The 22,182-nt window shown below is 49.7% G+C and overlaps 9 protein-coding genes across 10 annotated transcripts; 5 read left to right on the top strand and 4 right to left on the bottom strand.

Annotated features, from left to right (window-relative positions):
- Positions 1-137: 137 nt before the first annotated feature.
- Positions 138-1,873, top strand: FOXG_01758 (N-glycosylase/DNA lyase). Its single transcript, XM_018378760.1, has 3 exons — positions 138-390; positions 440-749; positions 803-1,873. Exons 1-3 carry the CDS (start codon positions 272-274, stop codon positions 1,562-1,564), a joined length of 1,191 nt encoding a protein of 396 aa, XP_018234731.1. The 5' UTR covers positions 138-271; the 3' UTR covers positions 1,565-1,873.
- Positions 1,874-1,929: 56 nt separating this feature from the next.
- FOXG_01757 (uncharacterized protein) lies at positions 1,930-6,202 on the top strand. The gene is made up of 2 exons (XM_018378759.1): positions 1,930-2,029; positions 2,081-6,202. The coding sequence occupies exon 2, from the start codon at positions 2,234-2,236 to the stop codon at positions 5,864-5,866; it is 3,633 nt and encodes a 1,210-aa protein (XP_018234730.1). The 5' UTR covers positions 1,930-2,029; positions 2,081-2,233; the 3' UTR covers positions 5,867-6,202.
- Positions 6,203-7,412: 1,210 nt separating this feature from the next.
- On the bottom strand, positions 7,413-7,592 carry FOXG_18178 (uncharacterized protein; the record flags this gene model as incomplete). Its single annotated transcript, XM_018398228.1, has 1 exon — positions 7,413-7,592. One exon carries the CDS (start codon positions 7,590-7,592, stop codon positions 7,413-7,415), a length of 180 nt encoding a protein of 59 aa, XP_018234729.1.
- A 5,876-nt stretch (positions 7,593-13,468) lies between these two features.
- FOXG_01756 (uncharacterized protein) lies at positions 13,469-16,862 on the bottom strand. Of its 2 annotated transcripts, none has more exons than XM_018378757.1 (4): positions 15,189-16,862; positions 14,925-15,129; positions 14,432-14,874; positions 13,469-14,382 (listed from the first exon to the last, which is right to left on the bottom strand). In XM_018378757.1, exons 1-4 carry the CDS (start codon positions 15,463-15,465, stop codon positions 14,255-14,257), a joined length of 1,053 nt encoding a protein of 350 aa, XP_018234726.1. In that variant the 5' UTR covers positions 15,466-16,862; the 3' UTR covers positions 13,469-14,254. The 2 variants fall into 2 exon arrangements, with proteins under 2 accessions (XP_018234726.1, XP_018234727.1); XM_018378758.1 differs by having other exon boundaries at positions 14,432-14,718.
- On the top strand, positions 15,844-16,503 carry FOXG_01755 (uncharacterized protein; the record flags this gene model as incomplete). Its single annotated transcript, XM_018378756.1, has 3 exons — positions 15,844-15,860; positions 15,999-16,125; positions 16,300-16,503. 3 exons carry the CDS (start codon positions 15,844-15,846, stop codon positions 16,501-16,503), a joined length of 348 nt encoding a protein of 115 aa, XP_018234728.1.
- A 49-nt stretch (positions 16,863-16,911) lies between the features above and the next one.
- FOXG_18175 (uncharacterized protein) lies at positions 16,912-19,112 on the top strand. The gene has a single exon (XM_018398225.1). It carries the CDS (start codon positions 18,272-18,274, stop codon positions 18,650-18,652), a length of 381 nt encoding a protein of 126 aa, XP_018234723.1. The 5' UTR covers positions 16,912-18,271; the 3' UTR covers positions 18,653-19,112.
- Positions 16,924-18,155, bottom strand: FOXG_18177 (uncharacterized protein). The gene has a single exon (XM_018398227.1). It carries the CDS (start codon positions 17,591-17,593, stop codon positions 17,072-17,074), a length of 522 nt encoding a protein of 173 aa, XP_018234725.1. The 5' UTR covers positions 17,594-18,155; the 3' UTR covers positions 16,924-17,071.
- Positions 18,767-18,886, bottom strand: FOXG_18176 (uncharacterized protein; the record flags this gene model as incomplete). The annotated part of the gene is made up of 1 exon (XM_018398226.1): positions 18,767-18,886. The coding sequence occupies one exon, from the start codon at positions 18,884-18,886 to the stop codon at positions 18,767-18,769; it is 120 nt and encodes a 39-aa protein (XP_018234724.1).
- Positions 19,113-21,408: 2,296 nt separating the features above from the next.
- FOXG_18174 (uncharacterized protein) lies at positions 21,409-21,531 on the top strand (the record flags this gene model as incomplete). Its single annotated transcript, XM_018398224.1, has 1 exon — positions 21,409-21,531. One exon carries the CDS (start codon positions 21,409-21,411, stop codon positions 21,529-21,531), a length of 123 nt encoding a protein of 40 aa, XP_018234722.1.
- Between the last annotated feature and the right edge of the window lie 651 nt (positions 21,532-22,182).

Raw genomic sequence — 22,182 nt, 5'->3', positions numbered from 1 at the left:
TCTAAAATTAAGAATTATTGTATTAGCCACATGACAGAAGGCTGTTCTTAAGCTTTTAAATGTTGGATTTTGGCTTATGTTCGTAGTCAGGTAGGCTGTCAAGTTCCAGGGGCTATAGCGTTCATAATAGCACATTACATCATCAGCCTTGAGTCGCCACGGAGATCAACAATAGGCAGTGTTGGCTTCAAGCTACCAATCCGTTCTCTTGACGCATCTTTCTTGCTAATGCCTCTTACAACAAGAGTAGTCGGGTTGAATCCTTTTCTCAATGTCTGTCGTGGGGAAGACGGATTGGCATAAATTGCCTGTTACTCTCGGGGAGCTTTGTATCAACACCACCTTAAGATGTGGGCAGTCTTTTAGATGGCAAAAGATTAACCATGAATGGTCAGTTACTGTTCAAACCGCAGCCTGTCGACTATGCTAACACTTTCAGGACCTGCACTTTGCATGGTCGACTTCTTCACTTGAAGCAGGACTCAACTCATCTGCACTATCGGGTCACCTTTCCAGCACCCAAACCTTTGACGCCAGCACCCAACAACACAGAGGCTCTCCTAAGGCACTATTTCAACCTGGATACTAGTCTCGAACCGCTTTACAAACAATGGTCAGATGCTGATGCCAACTTCAAAAAGAGGGCTCCCCAGTTTAAAGGGGTTCGAATTCTCAGTCAAGATGCCTGGGAGACATTGATATGTTTTATCTGTAGCAGCAACAACAATATTACGCGGATATCACAAATGGTGAGTGTATATCGTTTGCGAAGGTTTGACTCATAATTGATCGGGTATCCAAGGTGTACAAGCTGTGTCAGAATTACGGTCCCCTCATTGCATATATGGGAGACGAGCCATTCCATGACTTCCCATCGCCTCAAGACCTTACAGGAGATGATGTTGAATCGCATCTTCGAGAATTAGGCTTCGGATACCGGGCAAAGTACATTGCTGAAACAGCACGGATGGTTGCCAACGAGAAGCCTGAAACCTGGTTGGAAAGCCTTCGAAATCCTGACCAACCAGGCTTCAACACAACGCCTGTACCGAAGGAGAAGCATGCAAGTTACAAGGAGGCACTTGCGCAACTACTCACTTTGAAAGGGGTTGGTCCCAAAGTTGCCGACTGCGTATGCCTCATGGGCCTCGGCTGGGGAGAGGCAGTTCCTGTTGACACTCATGTTTGGCAAATCGCTCAGCGAGACTACAAGTTTGGAAAATCAAAGGCCAAGACATTAAACAAGGCCACTTACGAGGCTGTGGGGGACCACTTCCGAAGCCTCTGGGGGCCGTTTGCCGGCTGGGCTCACTCGGTTCTCTTTACCGCCGATTTGAGGGAGTTTGCAGCTCAGGCTGCAAAAGAAGAGGACGAGCCTACTGTGATCAAACTGACGGCGTATGGTTCCACAGAACATACGAGATCAAAAACGAGGAAGACTATCACGATTACTGATAGTGACACAGTGGTAAAGGAAGAAACACCGGTCATTGAACCCACAGATGAGCAAGGGTTGGAGGAGGTCAAACAGATGAGAAGGTCAAAACGGGTGCGCACTTCATAAGAGCGCCTTTCAACGTCTAGTTGGGATGAGTAAAATAAGTAAATCTAATGGCTGCTATGTCGAAGTGAGGCAATCGATAAATATTGAATACTTGGTCGATAAGGGTTGTGGTGAGTGCGAGTCTCATGATGATAAGACTTAAGCCTATAGACTCACCACAAGAAGATATTTACGTTTTTCCTGAATCTGAGGACCTCTGGCACTATGCCATGGCTACGTTATGTATTTCCTGAACTTGACGGACAGAAAGTTATGATGTGGACTGATGTATGATATGATTTGATTCGCAGTTTCTCGACATGCTACCTCAGATAGATGTAAGTTCAAGGGACGGTACTTGCCATGATATTTCAATCCTAAAGCTCCTTTCACTCCAAGTTCACTATTCGTCATGTGTAATACTTATTACCAATGTCTGATGTGGTTACCAGAGGTCAAAGCAGTATTGACAATTTGCCTCTTCCAGTAAGCGGGCACATGCATGAATCTAAGCAAGCGGCTAAAACTCGGGTGGAGAAGATCGCCCCCCCAACCTAGGAAAGCTTCGTCAAGGAGTGTAATTTTGCGATCACCCATCGTCTATTTTCACCTCTCCATGCGCAACGATAACGCTCCGAGCGCCCCTTGTCCTCTCGAACCGGGATGAAGCTGCGAATGTCATAATCGAAAATGTCTGACGCGGATTTCGAGACCATCAAGAAGCTCCAGCAGGAGCGAAATGCTGCCTCTGCTGGTAACAAGGGTTCGCGAACCTTTGATACAGCAAATCAGCGAGTCGACGATACTAAGCAGAAGTTGACCGACAGCGCCGACAGTACCCTCTACGATCGTGATGGAGCTGATAGGTTTTCCGGGTATCACACCTCGCTACCGATGGGTGACGACGATGAAGAGATGGGCGATGGTGACAATACGCGACGGCTAATTGGCCAGTATACCGCATCGCGAGAGATGATTGATGAGTTCGCTCGTGGAGGTGGCGTGGAGGAAGATGATATCCTTGCTGGGAAAGGCGAGAAGAGTGGTCGAATCGTCGATCGTGAGACAGATTATCAAAAGCGCCGATTCAATCGCGCCCTCACTCCCACACGCGCCGATCCCTTTGCCGCGAACCGCCAGGCTGGCGCTTCCGAGAATGGCACCAGTTATCGCGAGATTATGGAGGCTCGTGAACTAGAAAGGGAGGAGCAGCGCGTTTTGCAAGCTATCAAAGCGAAGCAGGAGGGCAAGACTGGTGATGACGGCGATGCACAGCCCATGCTAACAGATGGTAATGCCGAAGCTGAAGCTACCGAGGCTTCTTCGACTGCTCGGAAGCGCAAGAAGCGATGGGATGTGTCGTCGGCACCCGCCGAGGATGATACGGCTGAGGCCGGCGAAGCAGCGAAACCCAAACGTTCGCGATGGGACCAAGCTCCTGCACCTGGAGCAGAGGTTTCTAAGAAGCGTTCGCGATGGGATCAGGCCCCTTCTGCTACGCCCATGGGCAACACAGGGCTAGCTACTCCTGCGCACCCATCATCCGCACCCACTTTGCCAACAACTTTTGGTACCGACATTGGTCGAAACATGCCTCTCAGCGACGAAGAACTCGACCTCCTCCTACCTGGCGAAAGCGATGGTTACAAGATCCTTGAGCCTCCTCCTGGCTACGAACCTGTCCGCGCTCCAGCACACAAGCTTATGGCCACCCCTGCTCCCCAATCAGGCTTCATGATGCAAGATCCTGAACAAGTACGCTTCAGTGGAAAGCCAATGCCTGCTGAGATTCCCGGAGTAGGCGACCTACAGTTCTTCAAAGCCGAAGACATGGCATATTTCGGAAAGCTCACCGATGGCTCTGATGAGAATGCTCTAACGGTTGAAGAGCTGAAAGAGAGGAAGATCATGAGGCTTCTGTTGAAGATCAAGAACGGTACTCCCCCCATGAGGAAGACTGCTCTTCGCCAGATTACCGACAATGCCAGGCAATTCGGAGCTGGTCCCCTGTTTGACCAAATCCTGCCCCTACTCATGGAGAAGACGTTGGAGGACCAAGAGCGCCATTTGCTGGTGAAAGTTATTGACCGAATTCTCTACAAGCTCGATGACCTTGTGCGCCCCTACGTCCACAAGATCCTGGTTGTTATCGAGCCATTACTCATCGACCAAGACTACTACGCCAGAGTGGAGGGACGAGAAATCATCTCTAACCTGAGCAAGGCTGCTGGTCTTGCTACCATGATCAGCACCATGCGACCTGATATCGATCACGTCGATGAATACGTCCGGAACACAACAGCACGAGCCTTTGCGGTGGTAGCGTCAGCCCTTGGCATCCCTGCTTTGCTACCCTTCCTCAGGGCTGTCTGCAGAAGCAAGAAGTCATGGCAAGCCCGCCACACAGGTGTGAAGATTGTTCAGCAAATCCCTATTCTGATGGGCTGTGCTGTGCTTCCTCACCTCAAGGGTCTTGTTGAGTGTATTGGGCCTAACCTCAACGATGAACAGACAAAGGTCAGGACAGTCACCAGTCTGGCCATTGCCGCATTGGCTGAGGCCTCTAACCCTTATGGTATCGAGAGTTTCGATGACATCCTTAACCCTCTATGGACGGGCGCCCGCAAGCAGCGAGGCAAAGGTCTTGCAGGTTTCCTCAAGGCTGTTGGATACATCATTCCCCTGATGGACGAGGAGTATGCCAACTACTATACCAGCCAAATCATGGAGATCCTGCTTCGCGAATTCTCCTCACCCGACGAAGAAATGAAGAAGGTGGTTCTCAAGGTTGTCTCTCAGTGTGCTGGGACAGATGGTGTCACTGCAGGATACCTCAAGGAACACGTTTTGGACGAGTTTTTTAAGAGCTTCTGGGTACGAAGAATGGCCTTGGATAAGCGAAACTATCGACAAGTGGTGGAAACAACTGTCGACATTGGCCAAAAGGTTGGAGTCAGCGAAATCGTGGAGAGGATCGTCAACAACCTCAAGGACGAGAGCGAACCATACCGAAAAATGACTGTCGAAACGGTGGAGAAGATCGTTGCAAGCTTGGGCGCAGCAGATATCGGCGAGCGCCTAGAAGAGCGACTTGTTGACGGTATCCTTCACGCGTTCCAGGAGCAGAGCGTCGAAGACATTATTATGCTTAACGGCTTTGGCTCTGTTGTCAATGCTTTGGGAACCCGCTGCAAGCCCTACATCCCTCAAATCGTCAGTACTATTCTATGGCGACTCAACAACAAATCGGCGACGGTTCGACAACAGGCAGCAGATCTGATCTCCCGAATTGCTATGGTTATGAAGCAGTGTGGCGAGGATGCCCTCATGGGTAAGCTGGGTGTTGTGCTCTACGAGTATCTGGGCGAAGAATATCCCGAAGTTCTCGGATCTATCTTGGGTGCTTTGCGGTCTATTGTCACAGTTGTTGGTATTGCGCAGATGCAACCACCCATCAAGGAGCTGCTCCCACGACTGACCCCTATTCTGCGAAACCGTCACGAAAAGGTTCAGGAGAATACGATTGACCTTGTCGGCCGTATTGCGGATCGGGGACCTGAGAGCGTCAATGCCCGAGAATGGATGCGAATCTGCTTTGAGCTGCTGGATATGCTCAAGGCTCACAAGAAGGGCATTCGACGAGCTGCGAACAATACGTTTGGTTTCATTGCCAAAGCTATTGGTCCTCAGGATGTGTTGGCAACTCTGTTGAACAACCTTCGAGTGCAGGAGCGCCAGTCCCGTGTTAACACGGCTGTTGCCATTGGTATCGTAGCCGAAACTTGTGCTCCCTTTACAGTTCTTCCTGCTCTCATGAACGAATATCGTGTCCCAGAGCTCAACGTGCAGAATGGTGTGCTCAAGTCACTTTCCTTCCTTTTCGAGTATATTGGCGAGATGGCAAAGGACTACGTTTACGCAGTGACTCCTTTATTGGAAGACGCTCTCATCGACCGTGATCAGGTTCACCGTCAAACAGCGGCTTCCGTCGTCAAGCATATTGCTTTGGGCGTGGTTGGTCTTGGATGCGAGGATGCTATGGTGCACCTCCTCAACCTTCTGTACCCGAATCTATTTGAGACTAGCCCACATGTCATCGATCGTATCGTGGAGGCCATTGAGGCCATTCGAATGGCAGTTGGGCCAGGCCTGGTGCTCAACTACGTCTGGGCGGGCCTGTTCCATCCGGCAAGAAAGGTCAGAACCCCATACTGGCGCTTGTACAACGATGCATACGTTCAGGGGGCTGACGCGATGGTGCCATATTATCCAAATCTTGATGAAGACAAGATGGATAGACCGGAGCTGGCGATTGTGCTGTAAGAGTTTGTATAGACAGGGACGATTGGCTTCACGAGGATGCTTCCATTGGTGATAGCAGGGGTTTATTCCAAGGACTTTTCTTTTCTTGCGTTAGGTATGGATTTGGGGAGGTTAGTAATTTGGAATGCTGTACGTTGATAGGGGGTCATTGCATGCGTCAGGGCGTTCTGATAGATAATAAAAACGGCTTCAATGTTTCGAATGTCTGGTTGCACTACACCGAGTGCTAATCTCCTGTCTCACAACCATGTGAACGATGTCGACTTGCTTTCCAACCCCTTTTACCTAACAATGATCTGAGTGTTGACCGCTTGCTGGGTCAATGAACGGATGATTTGCCAAGACTGGTGTAGCACTCATTTCAATTCTCATCTCACCTCACCTCACAGCGGAGCCGCCGACTTCGCATGTTCGCTACAGCTACAGGGATGAAGCAGAGTTTTGGGGTCCTTCAACCGAGCTGGTGGTTTCACCTCATTAAGAAGAGCGACGATCATCCGAAGGCAGCAGTTTAGCTAGACATTAGCTTGGCGGCGATTTATTGACTGTCCTCTCACCAAAGGATTCTCCATAAGTCAGCAGCCGAAAGTAACATTGGCGAATTGAGCATGTTACCTTTCAGGTCGCCATGAATCTCAGCCGGACGCTTGGGCCTGAAAGATCTTCAAAGCCATGGAAGGCTGGTTTGGATTGGCTATCCATACCCACGACTTTGTCTGTACCTACACCGCACGTGTGATGACTTCTCAGAGTCAGATAGAGTAGGATGTATCATCGAACTAATAGGCCATCATGCACGGATGGAACCATTTGCACTTCTTCGGTAGTCAACGCCCGGACCCGCGGCTCATCCACACTTCAAGGGGAACTTTTGAGCAAGACTCCGGCAGATGCAGATTTCATCCATAGGGATCTCCCCATGTTCCTGTCGTCCTCGCCTTGAGTCAGGGGAGAGGGGAAGGAGAGGCCCATGCCGCCCAACCTTTGGATCGTGTCACGGAGTTGTTACCTCGACATTTTCTTGGTTCTGAATACAAGCCAAAGGTGGTTGGGCATTGAGTCGACAATACCAGCAAGGGACGCGCGCAAGTTCGATGGAGAGGGGGAGGCACGGTGTGATCGACACTCACTAAGTATCTTCTTGTGCCTCTGAGTGGCTATATGCGGAGGGGGAAATCTGGACTGAAGCCCACGTACGTCTCTCTTTTTCCATACAGAGTAAAGGCGTGTCATCTTTGTTATTGCACGTGGGCATTTGTTGGATCTTCTGGTGGAGACACCTGGTGTGTGTGCTTCAGTACAAGGCTCAAGATGGAATTCTTATCATGATGTTTTGTTGTGCTTCATGTGCCGTGCTCCCCGTGTTAGCATTGTCTTTACCGTGCACCAGGGTGCATGGCTGTGTATGTAAGGCTTGTAAAAGACGTCAGAAGTGACAAGATGCAAATGTAGCTTATTTGTGATATGGGTTTTGTCTCAAGCTCTTGGTTCTCGCGCTTGGGAGCTGTTGTCCAAAAGATGGAACGGGAGCCATCCACAGACCAACCTATTCACCTCCACTGGCAGGCTGGCTGGCATCATTCACGATGTTATCGTTGCTGATATCTGCCAAGGTCATCGAAGTGGTCTTGCAGCCTTTGGAAGCCAGCCACCGGTCCTCAGACACTTGCCAAGGGTCATCGAGATGTAAGAACACTTCTGTCCACGATGATTTCATAGCATCCATAATTGAAGCTATCTCATGCAAACCAAACCAACCGATTTCAGGGTGAGAGACTGTTAAGAAGAAAAGAGAACTCTGCCCGGGGCCCCGGCCTTGTGTCGCCCTAGCACTATGTAGGAGGACAGAACAAGCCGTAGTGTAGGTCTCAAGACCAGCTGAACTATGTTGGAAGGCTGTCCCTCACGTACAATCGAGCTTACACGCCGTTAACTTTTTTGCTTTGAGGCTTGCTTCTGTTGAGATATTGGCTGTGATCCTGCACCTTAATCCGCGCTTATAACTCTCAAGTGATTGTGATGTGCGGCCGCAACGGTTGCTTATTTGATGATCAGATCAAAGGCGTGCAGATCTCCCCGAGAAGGCTGAGGTTTGGACATGCCAAGGCGCAGAATAAACGGATTTGGCACAATATCTTACCTTTTGACAATTTCTCGCTGCGCGATTGTCAAAGCAAAAGCAGAACTGGATTCACACGTCACATCGGTTGGATGCTGGGACGGGAGAGCAACCAACTGAAGGGCCTAAACCCCGCCCAATTGCTTATCCTTGAAGAAGAGCAGCATGTGTGGAGATGAATCTGCTAAGAGACAAGGAAATAAAAGCCGACGACAAATGAGCGTTACTGATAGAGGCCGGGATAGTCAAAGTGAATCGAGATGAGGAGAAGGATGGTGGGTGGTGATTAATTTAGTCAGCAAGGAAGAGCTAGAGGAGGGTCAGGTGACGGAGGGTATCAGAAGGGAGTTGGAGATAAACACCCAAACACAGAGGAAAGCGGGGTGGGACAGAGAGGATCTTCCAGGGGTTATTAGAGGCTCACAAATTCTTCTCACACATGTAGAGATTTTGATTGATTAGAATGATTGCTAGAATGAAAGGAGGTGTATAGTCAATTGAGTACCTGAATATCTGCTATGGTGATTGGAAGAACATGCCCTCTTCTCTGTTCGAGTCGTAAGCATAAACTAGGTAAGTGAAAAAGAGGATGGCATTCTCAGCAATGCCATCAGGGGAATGGGAAGGAGACTGAATTGCGGTGCGCTGGATTGAGAATAGCCTATCTTAGAGGACGTCAGAATCCACCGCCAGAAGAGCCGAGTGGTAGAAATGGCAGCGCAAGGACACCATCTCAAGTGCAAGCCACGGAAGAAGTCAATGCCGAAAAAAGTAAAGCTTGGCCCCCGTGGAAGCCAAGGAGCAGTCTTAGCAGGTAGGGGATTAAGTTGCAGTTATCTGAGGTACTACAACAGTTGCCTGGCATGTACGAGGGAAGCTAGGAGGTAGGGAAGAACTGGCAGACTTTCTTTTGTTTCGTTTCGTGTCTCACTCAACCTTGTTGCTCCTTGTGTCTCTCGCGAGGCTTGCTAGCTTGAAAAGCCGAGAAACCTAGCGCTCCAAGGTATCGTTAGCGTTTGGAGGGAATGCGGGTATGTAGACATCCGTCGATAGAGCGGTTGGTGTTGTTTCCACTTTGGGTGACCAAGGCTGAGACATTGTATACAGTATCACAGTGTGCATGCTAGAACAAGCCTGGGGTTTTCTCCCCTTTCGATTCGTGAGTGTTCCTGGAGTGGCAAAACGAGGATGAAGTGTCTGGCCATTGACAGATGGGCTGGCTGGCATGGTTTCCAGGAGGGGGAGCTTGGTTGCATGTAGTTGACTTGAGTTAGCATCCCCATGGGCCTCGTTTTAGTCGTGTGCCCAATTACACGACGACAGCACTGTACTAACTACTCGTGACAAGACTGTGAGAGTGTGGTGATGGGTGGTTCACGCTACATTGAGCACACACTATACTGTGGTACTGCCGGACCCAGTCCGACAGGTGACCACGGAAGTGATAATGTAATGGCATCACAGAGTGGTATATGCCATAGAGTAATGTTGGTTTCGGATGCGTGATGACAACAGTGATACGAAAAAGAGACTCTTAGCTAGGATTGTGGTAAATTGCCTGTATAACTTATCCCTATCAGATGAGGCCAGCATCATTCAGCAATCAATAAGCTCACCAATTGGGACATGATGGGTTAAGAGGCTGCCTAGTGGTGATGTTTGTCCCTAGACAAAGAACCACATCCGGCTTCTGATATTCTCTGCCCTCTGCTCTGGCAGACTGGTTACTGTACCCTAGCTCAAAGCGTAGCGTAGCCTGACTAGCCCGGCTTCAGCCAAACCCACCCATGTCCCGGCATCAATCAGAGACTAAACGCAAATAAATTAAACCCGTCAGCCACCCCTGTCATGTATCTTGGACAAGTCCTCTACACTCACGCCCCAAGGACGCCCCCACCCTCACTCTCCCCACATGCAAAAGTCAAAAGGGAAGAAAGTGGGTACAGAGCGCTTGTCCCTGTTCGGCCATCTGCGGCAGCGAATGAACAAGCTCATCGATGACGTTTAGCGGGTGGAGCTCGGCCGGGTCTTCGCAGCAACGGAGCCGGGGACCCTTACCGCAGCCTCTGACGTCACGGCCCCCATTACATTTCAACGTTTTTTTTTTTTCCCCTACAGAGGCAGTTTCTATGTATGATGAGAGCTGAGAGCTAAACACTGCCGCGGCCAAAACAAACTTTCAATGCTTAGCACAACATAGTAGCAGTCAGAATTGTGGGCTTAGACGAATCGTAAAGACGGATGTGAACTGCTAAATGCCTAACCACTTCATTCAGTGTTACTGTACGTAAGGAGTAGCTACAACTGTCTCTGGGTCCAAAACTTAACTCAATCCCAACAGCCAGAAAAGAAATTATACTATACCTACCGCCTACTTGCGCAGGACGATATCAGATGGTTCAATATGGTATAGCTCCATATTCCGTAAGACAATTAGGCATTTATTTCATCATGCAGTAGCAAGCCCAACCCAACCATGGATTGTCCCTCACACGTAGATGCAAGATAGGAACAAGCAGACAAGGAGAGGGGAAAACAAGTTTCGCGTCTAAGTCGCTCAATCCATCTCTCCACGCCCCATTAATTTTCCCACAGTGGCCGGCCGACCCTCTCTTTTCTCAGCTGTGTCTGTATACTTACCCAACTCTGTACAACATAACTGTTTGATTGATTTGATTTGGTTACATGCTAGCTTATCCTACTCCACGTCACAAACCAGGAAACACACCGAGAAGAAATGTCACCACCCCTGCTATTGCTATTGCTATTGCTACCTATTGCCATTGCTGTCGCTTCTGACTTTTCCCTGACTCTCTCCAATCCACAACCCCAAGCTGAATTGGTACTAGCCCCCTAATAAGAAGGACCCTGAAGATCCCATCATCGGCGCTGCTTTACGCAGAGGCCAGAGTCCGTGGCAGAATCTCAAACGCGGACGACGAGTCTAATTTCTCCGTCGACGTCACTGCTCGACCCACGACCGCCGTCATTATCGCTGTTTTGGAATCCTTCTAATCAATCTGAGGTCCCTTTTCCTTCCTTTTACGAATGGTGCATAATGAGTAGAGCATGTGGCATCGTCAACATGAAAGTACTGTACGACGACGACATTACGCACCTCGTGTGAGGCAAAAGCTGTGATCGAAAGGAGGCGATGGATAAGCAGTCATTTTGCCAACGGCTTCAGGGTTGAGTTATGGTGCTAAAATGGGGCGATTAAACGACTTTGACGGTACTCTAATTCTCCAAGTATACCAAACTCTGTGCCTATTCTAAGTTGAGGAACGCGACACCAAGAATTCGCCCCAAGGGTACTGACCACGGTCATGCACTCTCTCAATCTGTCCAACCCCAAAGGTCGTTTGCACCGCCTCGGAGCGCCGTTGTGAACTGTGTCTCACAAATCGGCCAGTCCCATCCCATGCCGTGAAGGTGAATCCGCCATTACGGCGCCGGATCTCTTGGGTTCCGCGACCCGGGCGCTCACATCTCAGCCGTGAGAGACGTCATATGCCATATCACCAAAGCCGTGACATGGCACAGCAGCTATTACAGTACAGTACATACCCCTATAGCACGAGAACCCCTTCGTCTATTTCGGCTGCCAGCCTCCACTGTCGCAGCGAACATTGCAGTTGAACGATACATACAGTACATACTTTGGCCATGTCGCGCGCGTCCTTTTTGCCACAGAGGGTAAATTGCCCAGCGTGGAGGCTGGACATGGATGAGTGAGTTGATGGATATTATTGAACTGATCGAGTAATCCGAACGAGCGTATCGCAAGTGGAGGAAGAGTCTCCCCACATGCATCGTCTGTAACAGGGCGCCTCGGTCGGCGATTAGCAATTCCTTTACACTACATATCAATCTCGGCCATGTGTAGTAATTGTCGAGCTGCTGGCACCACAGAATATATTACTGTACTTATACGTGCCATCAGCGACCGACCATCTTCAATTGCAATGCAACTTCTTTTGGTGACATGGCATGAGCTGAACCCGATATCTCTCTCCCGCTGTCCAGCATCCCAGTTTGTGGCTTGCAATCAGATCGATTTTCAACCCAACAAACAGGGTGTAACGCGTTTAACGAATGGGGAGCCGGCTGCGAAAGACAAGGATTTAGTGAAATATTGGGGGGGGGGGGATTGGGGAATGAGAATGAGAGAATGAGATGGGAATGCGGAATCTGAGCACAAAAAAAAAAAAAAAGGGAATTATAGACCCTAACAAATGGAAGATGGGCAATTCCCTTGTTGACTCCACTGAATCCCATGAGCAGTAAGCTAAGTCTGCTAAGAGATGATACAGTCTTTTAACTGACTGACTGACTGATGATAGATCGAAAACGGATATAGAACCAATTTCTAATCAATCGATTACAACTTTACATGTACAATGTCGTATCTAGAGCCATTCATTTCATGTTTATCTCTAGTTAAAAACCTTCTAGTTGACTTCTAACAAACCTTCTTAAGCAGCATCAATGCAACACCCAATAACACCATCCAGGACCTCTCGCAAGCTAAGCTGAATACATGCTAAGGCCATCATCTCATCCACTCACCCACGGATGTCAAAACCGAGGCTCAACCCTTTGGACCATATCCTCCGGGGGGTCCCCTACTTTCCCCCTACGTCCCCTTGCTCAAACTCCGAAAGGACCCTCAGTTCCCAAGCCAACCCAATCTCAATCTCACGTTTCGAAGTTAATCTACCAACACCTTTGACTCCCTCCCTGCCTTTCCACCCCCACAAAGCTTGTCCGGTCTTGACAATGCCATCGACTCAATGACGATACCTCTTGCGGTAGGGATGTACACAACTTGAAACGCCGGCGTCTGCTATTCTAGGTCATGATCGACAGGCAATAACAGACCAGGTGCAGGGATGGTCAACCAATTGTTCCTGTCCTTCCTCTCCTGTCCGTCTGCTCCTTTTGCTGCAAATTCATTTGCGTTAAAGAATCGCTGGTAGAAGGAATAGGGGCTGCATTACGCGTCTGTGTCTCAAGTGCTCGTCCTCAATCCATCCATCTTCGCTATCATCGACAACAAGTGGCTTTGACGTTGAATTTGACATTTCTCAGTTCTCTCTCTACATTAGCTCCCTCGGCAATACCGCCTCGCCTCGTTTGACGCAGGCCAGGGTCACCTCTTGCGGCTATCTCGTAACCTGACTGCGAGATGGAGGGGAGTGGGAGACCGTCCAGCCGCCTTCGCGCTTATTGCTGAGCCCCTTTACGATCCTTGACACAGCACGACTGGTTTTCTTTTCGGCTGCTATCTACTGGCGAGTCATGTTTTATCCCAGACCTGTACATTGCCACCAGAGCATGGCATTCTCACAGATTCCCATCATGGTGGAAAGTGTTCAACTTTTTTCCCTGTGTCTCTGACCACGCCGTGCAACAAATTTATGTATCTTGTGAAATTTATCTGATCAGTTGACAAGGCGGTCAAAAAAGTCACTTCATGTGTCACAACATAATCGAGTTTTAATCTCAAGTGTAATTCTTGTAAGACTGCTTGCACTCTATAGTCTGCACCTCTTCTCATCAACTTCATTGTCGTGCCCACATCTTGCCAACACCCTGGTCTGTCTTTTGTCCTGTGAAGCCCCTGGCCCATTATCAACAGATCAGGCTGTGCATGGTCCGGACTGGGTATATCATGACCATAAATATGAAACTAGTAGTACAAGCCTCCCCTCAAAGCTCGTCCGTGGCTATCTCAGTAATGCCCTGGGCTCACAGTGCCTTATTGTTGAGAGGATAACAGGTGCCCTAAAATAAAGGGCATGAACGATCGCTTCGAAGTATAGCTCAAGGCATCGTGTGCCCAAACATGAATAACGACAGGACCATAGCTTGGTCAACTCCATAAACGCCGCGTGGAAGGGTATCGGTAGGTCGGCCCAGCACTCCGCCCATTCCCATCCCAAAATACCAATAGTGAAATCCAGAGTTTAAGGGCCAAGAACCCCATGCACCGTAAGCGATAGACTCGAATCGTATACACCGTCGCTGTCCTCCTCGTCCCCACCCCCATGATTTCTCATCCTTTTCTGTCCCATTTCTCTATGCCGCGCTGAGCCGTGTTGTAATAATATTTGCAGGTGATAAAACAATGCGATTTGTCACCAACCAGTCGGTCACTTTGACTGTCGTTGCATCGCCTCTCTTCAAGTTCCAGTCTCCTTCACGTGTGTCCTGTGCTCGTCATGAATGTGTTTGATCGAAGGGTTTTAGACCGTCGTAGAACGTCTCTAGTCCGAGTGATGGTCTTCAGAGCCAGCCTCAGAGCGAGCGTCACCACGATGAACCTTTCGATGGCGTCGAAGATTGGAAACAACTGAGAAATGTCGGCCACATCCTTCAACCTCACAAGCAAAAGCTGCATTTTGTTAGTGAGTGGAGCGTGCTCTTGGTGAAAGGGAACATACGCTTCTCGCCTGTGTGGCTGTACATATGGGTTTGCAAAGAACTGGGTCGAGTAAATCGTTTATCGCAGACCTTGCATTTATGCTTCTTCTGTGTGCTGGATGAAACCTTGGAGCTGAACTGGCCCATCATGGACTGGGGGGCAGGCGGGATCTGGGAGCCCATCAGGCCTTGAGGTCTGGGTAAAGTCCTCGAAGACACCGACTCAATATCAGAACCCGCAGTTGAGTAATCAGAAACGGAATCGCCATAGTAAGAGCTAAAGTTACCGCTGGAAGAGATAGAAGAACTAGTTGAGTGGGTAGAAGGGAATCCATAGGAATCAACAGAGGATCGATCACTTCGCGCGCCATAGATAGGTCGAGGTGTCTCCTGGCTCATGGCCAGCATGCCATGGCTGGCATCGAGAGCATCTGCAAAGCTCCTCCGTTCATCCTGGATGCTACTGCCCCTAGCGTCAGTAAGGGATAGATCTGTCCGGTCGAGGATACTTACTGCTGTGAGTATCTTCTGGCGTGGTCATCAGCCGGAGCGAGACCAAAGGGTGGGGGGCGCACAGGAGCGGGTGCGTAGCCCAGCGTGTCATAGGGGGCAGCTGATGTAGGTGCAAATTGGTGGTTGACAGGAGAGGCAGATGTAGTGTAAGTGGGATCTCCATAAGCAGCAGATGTTGTTTGCATTCTGTTAATGCTAAGAAGATCTATGTGATCTTGTTAGTAAATTTATCATTTGTTGTCGATGCTAGCATCTTAAACTTACCTGCAGATGTGTTGGGGACGGGCATTGCGCCTCCGTATGAGGCCATTGAAGAAGTGCTGCTAGTGCTCGCACGACTTTGGGGTGGCTTTCCGGCCATGATGCTTGGGTTGAGGGCAGGTTGGCTACCAACAAAGAGACTGCTCCCAGCAGGAGGATGCTGTGATGGTGAAGACGAGGACCATGGGTTCGAAAATGCAGGCGGTTGTGCAGGCGCTGAATAGTCGAAATTCAACGAAGGCCCAAACCGTTGCTGAGTGGTGTCGAGCGTCATGGTCATATTGGTATGTGATAATGGTGATGTGAAGTGTAGTGGTTGATGTGCAATATCAACATAGATCGGTGGGCAGATGCGTGGTAGAGGGGAAAAAAAGGTTTGTTGATCAGATGCGGGATCCTAACTAGAATAAAAGCCAAGTCGGTGATACAGATCAGAGACAGAAGATCCCGTCCAGGTTGGAGATGATATGGGGAGTTGAGTCGGGGCCAAGGTGGGATCAGCGAAGTCTTAAGTGTCTGGGTGCGAATTGACGTGCGTCAATCTGCCTCTGGAAACGGGCTGGGCTGCGGGAGAAGAGTGGAGTTCCCCCGTCTCTGAAAGAAAAAAAAGGTGTGACGACTCTGGTCTAAGTGATCGGCAGGCCGACGTCTTTTCACAATGGCTGAAGCGACAGGGTTAGTGCGATGAGGTAGGGTCGTAGGACCAAGTAGCCAGGTCAAGCAGCAAACCAGGGGGTTGTGGGCTGCATAAGATGATGGAGACAGTCATCTAATCCACAAATCGACTTGACTTGACTTGACTTGACTTGACAGTCCACGGCACCCAGATAGTAGCGTCCGCGGTGCCAGACAGCGCAAAGATCAGCGACTTTTGAAGAGATTTAGATCAGAAATCCTAGAAGAAACCCTCAAGGTCTACCAGTGCCAGGCCGGAGATGATGTAGATTCATGAGACAGCAAGAAAAGAATACATAAACACCTGCTATGATGGCATCAATAGATTTGAAGATGGGAGACTTCAGATCATTAAAACAATTGATTATTCAAGTAGCAGTTCAAGGCCTGATCCTACCAAAAAGAACACTAAACACCACTAACTTGTTCTTCTGTCCAGAGGGGGTGCGTCGATGGCAGACGAGAAGGATTACGGTGTACACAAGGTGGCATAGGATGTCTATGGAGAGGGGTGTGCTCAGAGCTGAAGACTGACAGAGAACAGACAAGTGAAGGTGGGCAAGGCTACGGACGGCAGTTTGCAAAGGGACCCCCGCTATCCAAGCAACTCACGAACGCCACTGATGTGGAGGGTCTGAGATGAATTGCAAGGCAGGGGAGCACCTTGGGTACGTATTGGACTGGGAATTGAGGTGGACGACAGACAGGGCGGGATCATAATATGCAGGGTCCGCAAGCCAAATGGAAGCGTGCCTGTAGGTGACTTGTTGCGACGCGGGCGGCGGGTGGGAATCGAGGGTCCTTCAAGCCACTCAACGGCAGCATCGAGGGATCCGCATAGGCTTGTCTAGTGTTGTGGGAATGGATTGCAGAGAGCTTCTTGTTGAGTGGATTTAATTGAGTGGGCGTTGTCGAGTCGTGCGCTTGGTCATGGGGAATGGCCAGGGATCCCACGTCAACAAGCAATGGCAAGGGTGGGAAGAGCCCAAGACGTACCAGATACTTGACAAGAGCTAAAAGCCGCCAAAAGCTCCACGGGAGACGTCGGCCACAAGACGCCCTTGTCGCGGAAGGGTGTTTACCCATGAGAGCCCTGACGTAAGGTACGTCATGAAGCAACTCCAGCAAGTGTGGGTGGAACTCAGAAACGAGACAAGAAACGCTGGGAACGCGAGACGGTGAAGGAATTGAAACAGCCTTTGAGGGCGACGCTAGGGGCTAGCAGAGGCATGCCATGCCATTGCATTGCCTTGACGTTGACATTGATATTGCTCATCCGCCATACCGTGGGCATGCACCGATAACTTACCGCACGGTGGAGGGTGACAAAAGGGCATTGACATCAACGGTCTAGGATGGCCTGGCATATGATGGCAACTGACTGACGTTGTGAACCCTTGAAAGATGCCACAGGCGCTCTGACAAGGGCAGAAACAGTTCATCACTGACAAGGCCATGCAAGACCAAACAAACGACAAGACCCTGAGAACCTCTGGCATCGCCGTCATCATACTGCTCCAAAAACGATGTGGGACGGCGTCACTCTCACTCTCACTGGAAAAGGGCACGGAGAGCCACCATGACCCCCCAAAAGTGGTGTTGCAGTGATGCCATAACTGCACGCCGCGAGTCGGCTTTGTTTCCCTAGTAAGGAGTCCAAAATGTCCCCTATAGTACTTTTCCACCTGCCCTGTTGTGCCGTCCTTCAACCCTCGTGGGGCACCACAGAGCATTGCATATATGCCCGCCTATGATTTTGGTGTAGTAGTATCCAGGAATCAGCATCAGCATCAGCATCCGATGACCGCGGATAATGAGCGCGGATAATTGTCAGACCATGGCACTAAACAATTCCTGCCTAGGTAGGTAGATAGCCAAGGGCTGAAGAAGCCCTTTGCCCCCAACTTTGTGTAGTTGGAATCTTGCGACATTGTAATTTTTCTGGATGGGTTTTGATGTCAGTCAGTCACTGCGACTACTGTAGTTCTTCGCTGGTAGAGGCCTTTCGTTAGATTGAACGCTTGAGAATGGACGTTTTGGCGCATGTGGCTTTGCCTGTGCTCAGATTTGCCCCATCGTGGTACTTCTGCTAGCTCGACGCCGCCTCCATATTGGGGAACGGCTCCTGATTATTAGAATTCCTTTTCGGGGAGATCAAACTCAGTGCCGTGCCATGTATCGTGTATCAGTTAGAGTTATGTGTGGGTGATTTGCTGTGTGCCTGTGTTGGCTTTTTGCTCTAGTCTCTGGATATGGACGGAAAAGTGTGCCTGGGGATCGAGAAAAAAAAAACAAAGGTGCTGCCCTGGTTAGCACCTTCCCTCGATTTGGTATGAAGGAACAGCCCTTCCGCGATTCAAATATACACTACCTTATTAGGTAGGCGCGTTAACTTCCCTACCTAGTGATCGATGCGGGGGTCTTTCTTTTCCAAAGTCATAGAGAGTCAGGGTGTTGCCTCTCTTTCTCTAACATTTAATCGCTACAATCCAGCCAAAACGGACCACGCCGACGACAGATTGTTCTGCGCGAACCAACTGCCTCCCTCATCAATGCCGAGAACACAAGATGTCCGTAGTTTATCTACAGTCCACTTGCAGCCATTTCGCTTGGTGCCCTCTGCAATACGGAGTGGTATACGGAGCACATACACGATAGACCCGCCCGTTTGCTATAGCAATGATGGGAGTGGCGCCCCGCGACGCATGAAGACCCAGATACAGCCAGTCATTGATAAGGGTGACCCTCCCCTTCATTCGACCTGCTACGGAAATAACACCAAACTATCTTAAGCCGTGAATCTGATGTGACCAAGCATAGGAAATGCAAAAGGCCACAAGGAAGCTGCTTGGGATTGGTCAACGACGAAAACGATAGGGGGTCCCAGAGAGTGGTCGGACCAGCCGTCACAGACCGCTACGGATTAAGATTTGTTCTTGGCTGTCGATATTGCCAATGTTTCCTAGCAGGTCCTTGGCACTTTCTACAGTCTGCTCTTTCGCTCCAGCTCTCACGAGCACATCCATGGGGTCCAAGTACTGATGTTTTGGGCCCCGTGAGCCTGGAAAAGCAATATCTGGTTTAAAGAAAAAGAAGGAAAAAATCCCTTTATATTGAATGATTCGGAAGAAAAGGAATTCACAACTGGAAGAATATTGCCATGACTTGGACTCGATGAACAGTGGCAAGATCATTAAGTCCTTGAGTAACTCGGTGCTTCGCGTTGGGTAGTAGGAACTTGCGAAAGGCAAGACCTCTGGCCTTCATACGGATTCCAGCCGAGCCTCCTACAGGCTGCCGGGATGGTAATTTTCTGACGGGAAAGACCTAATGGAACCAACTATTCCGAATTGGAAATGGGCAAGCCCAAAAGGGATGTTTGAAACATATCTTGCGCAAGGGGCCCCAGCGAGGTTTTAATTGTGATTATCTCCCAGATCTTGCGATCATCATTACCCTCCGGCATTCGAATCTGCGCCTTGTCAGCGATGCCGACGCTATCCCGACAAGCGTTGTCTTCATGGTGTCGATCCGGCTCTTTGAGCACACGAAACAGTGTCTTGGACATGGGCTTCCAGGAAGCAACTCTCGCCCCATGCACCACTTTCAAAATTACAATACTCACGACTGTAAAATTACATTATTTTACGTAACCCTTCAGATACACGGTCCCTGCGCTCTTGCAATACAACGCCTGTTTTTCTTTTTGCTAGTTCATCTAGCTCGTCCTGATACCCGAGATTGACGACTTGTCGATCACTACGGGGCTGGCAGGCGAGCTGACACAGACGCCCACGTTACACACCTGCTCAACTTCGATTGGGCTGCTGTGAGGTTGCACTTTGCCAAACTTCCTTGTGATTTCTAGAAGGCTAAAATGTCCGTAAAGACAAGCAGGTCCTGGTTTGGGTTGCAGATATCGGACTGCCCGAACTGGTGGTCATAAGTCTGGAAACGCTCATTGCTCGTGAAGATTTGAAGGGGCATCAAGAGTGAAAATTATGGGTTTACGGTTCCATGAATGGGGCAATCAAGCCATTCAGCGCTGACTTTGTTGCAGGGGTGTGTCTCAGAATCTACCAGCATTCCCCAGCCCGCCTTAAAATATTCCCGGTCAACGACTGCAACCCCAACGGCACACCTGACTATATCTTCTTTGCTTCAGCTTTGATTCTTTATCAGTTGGATATTGTTCCATCAAATCTCATCTCGCATTCAAGATTAGCAAGTGGATTTAGTGATATTACAGCGAAAGAAGAGCCGATGGCGCTGGTTTGAGTTTGAGTTGTTTCCTGCCATCTCAAAGTAAGGTGTTTTCTTTCCCCGGACTGGATCAAACCCATGATCACAAACGTCACTGGATGTACGTTTTGACATACAACATCCGATAAGTATCGCTATCCAGGCAACAGTTTTCAATCCATGCTCAGGGCGTGTATCAAGCACGCATTGAGGCAATGGTTCCAGGCGGCGATGCACGGGCTCGACAGTCTGCCTCGATCCCAGCTGTCTACCTACATACTAGCAATACCAGAGAACAGGATCTTACATGGTCTTGAATATTGCCCCCACGATTCATCCTTCCCAAGACAAGGACTTATCGCAACCCACCAGTCACGCCGTACTCAGATCATAAGTGCAACTAGTCAAAGGGGATTTCACGTGAACCATGACATTGCAACGAGATTGGGACACTAGTGTTGACGTGCTATGGTGGACTCGAGGCTCATTTGAAACGGACAGGCACTAAAACATACGAAATTCGAATAACCTCGAGCGATATGTATCGACGCTTTGAATCACCCCAGATGGTGGCATGTAGATCTTACTTTGTTGGTTTCTATGAACCCGTGGCAATGGTTGACGAACGGACTGATGTTCAATCCACGTAACACGTGTTGAGCACCAGTGCAGCGGTGATCGTCAAGATGAATCTTCCTTGAACCATCCTGTTGGGAACTGACTACAGCACTGTATCGTACTGTACCAACAGCTGAGATAAAATGGACCTCTTTGAGTTGCCTGGCAGAGGAGTGATGCTCATCTTCCCCAGCATTTTGGGGAGCATCCAATCCGCTGCCAAGACCTGCCCCTGTGCTGTTCGATCTGACGCCTCAATCTTAATCTCCTTTTATCAATCCCAGGGAGTCTATTCCGCAGCGTCCCGCCTTCTTACAGCGGTGGATTTACATCAATCCCAGTCCCGCGTGAGTTTAGATGAACCTGTGATGTCAATGTACCGCGACAAGGTACCACCAGCGCAGAGCCCCTCTGTTTCTGTGTGCGGACTCGGCCGGTGCGTCCGGAGCAACTCAGGCCGGTAGCAGGACAGGCAATTAGATACAGCCGTGTCTGCACTGGTAGACTGGATGGACACGGCTGCGGGGCTAGGTAGCCGGTGCATGTTTGGCGCGCAACTAGCAGCTCGGGACGCAGCAAAGCCGGTGCCACTGAGAAGAAGCATAACAGATGCACGAGTCAAAATAGGAGCCGCTCAGAGACGGGTGAAGGTACCTGTTCATGATGGCCTATGATGGGGGTGGAGACAATGAGCGTTTTCGGCATCCCGATAGCGGGTCTTCGCTCTCCAGACTGGTTCCTGGTGAGGAAGAGTAGGTATGGTATGGACCCAGTTGAGTTGGGTCTCAGAGCATCAAGAGCCAGGGCTTGATTCAATCATTGAGGTTTAGCTGACGCGGCAGCTCTTGTCACTTGTCAAGTCGAGTCCGCTGAGGGAGAAAGCTTTCAGGAGAGGCTCCAATTTACGGGACACAGCTGGACAACAAGAGGAGCCTCCGCTCTAGCGACCGTGCGCATTGTCGCGCCCGTTGCTCATTCGAAGACCAGATTTGAAGTTCATGGCCACTCGGATTCATGTCCGCTCTGAAGCATGATAGTACAACTGAACCTTGACTGAAACTCTGAACTCACGAGTGAGGCACTGTATGGCAAAGTGGTTCCAAGTACTCGGGTAAATTTGATCGTCACGAACCAAAGAACAACACCCGTGCACTCAGATCACGTAGACCTGTCTCATCTCATCGAAGGTTATTTGGTGTTTGGATATCCGATATCTTAGACGAGGCCCCTGGCATAATCGTCTTGATGTCTAGCGTGTTTATCGAATGGACCAACTCTGGCTCCATTGGGCAATACGCACATTTAGACTGCAACCGCAGACGCAACGTTGTTTTTGCTAGCGGCTCTATCACCCAACGTGACCCAAGGGGGTAATCGCTTGGCGCCATGATACATAACAGGGTTGCGATAGAAAGGACCTTTCAGCTGGTACCAGGCTGCCAACAAAGGGCAGGGCTGAGAA

Source organism: Fusarium oxysporum, chromosome 5, assembly GCF_000149955.1.
Source record: "Fusarium oxysporum f. sp. lycopersici 4287 chromosome 5, whole genome shotgun sequence".
Taxonomy (NCBI): domain Eukaryota; kingdom Fungi; phylum Ascomycota; class Sordariomycetes; order Hypocreales; family Nectriaceae; genus Fusarium; species Fusarium oxysporum.
The sequence above is the reverse complement of the archived record's forward strand: the minus strand, read 5'-3'. Positions and strand labels throughout refer to the sequence as shown.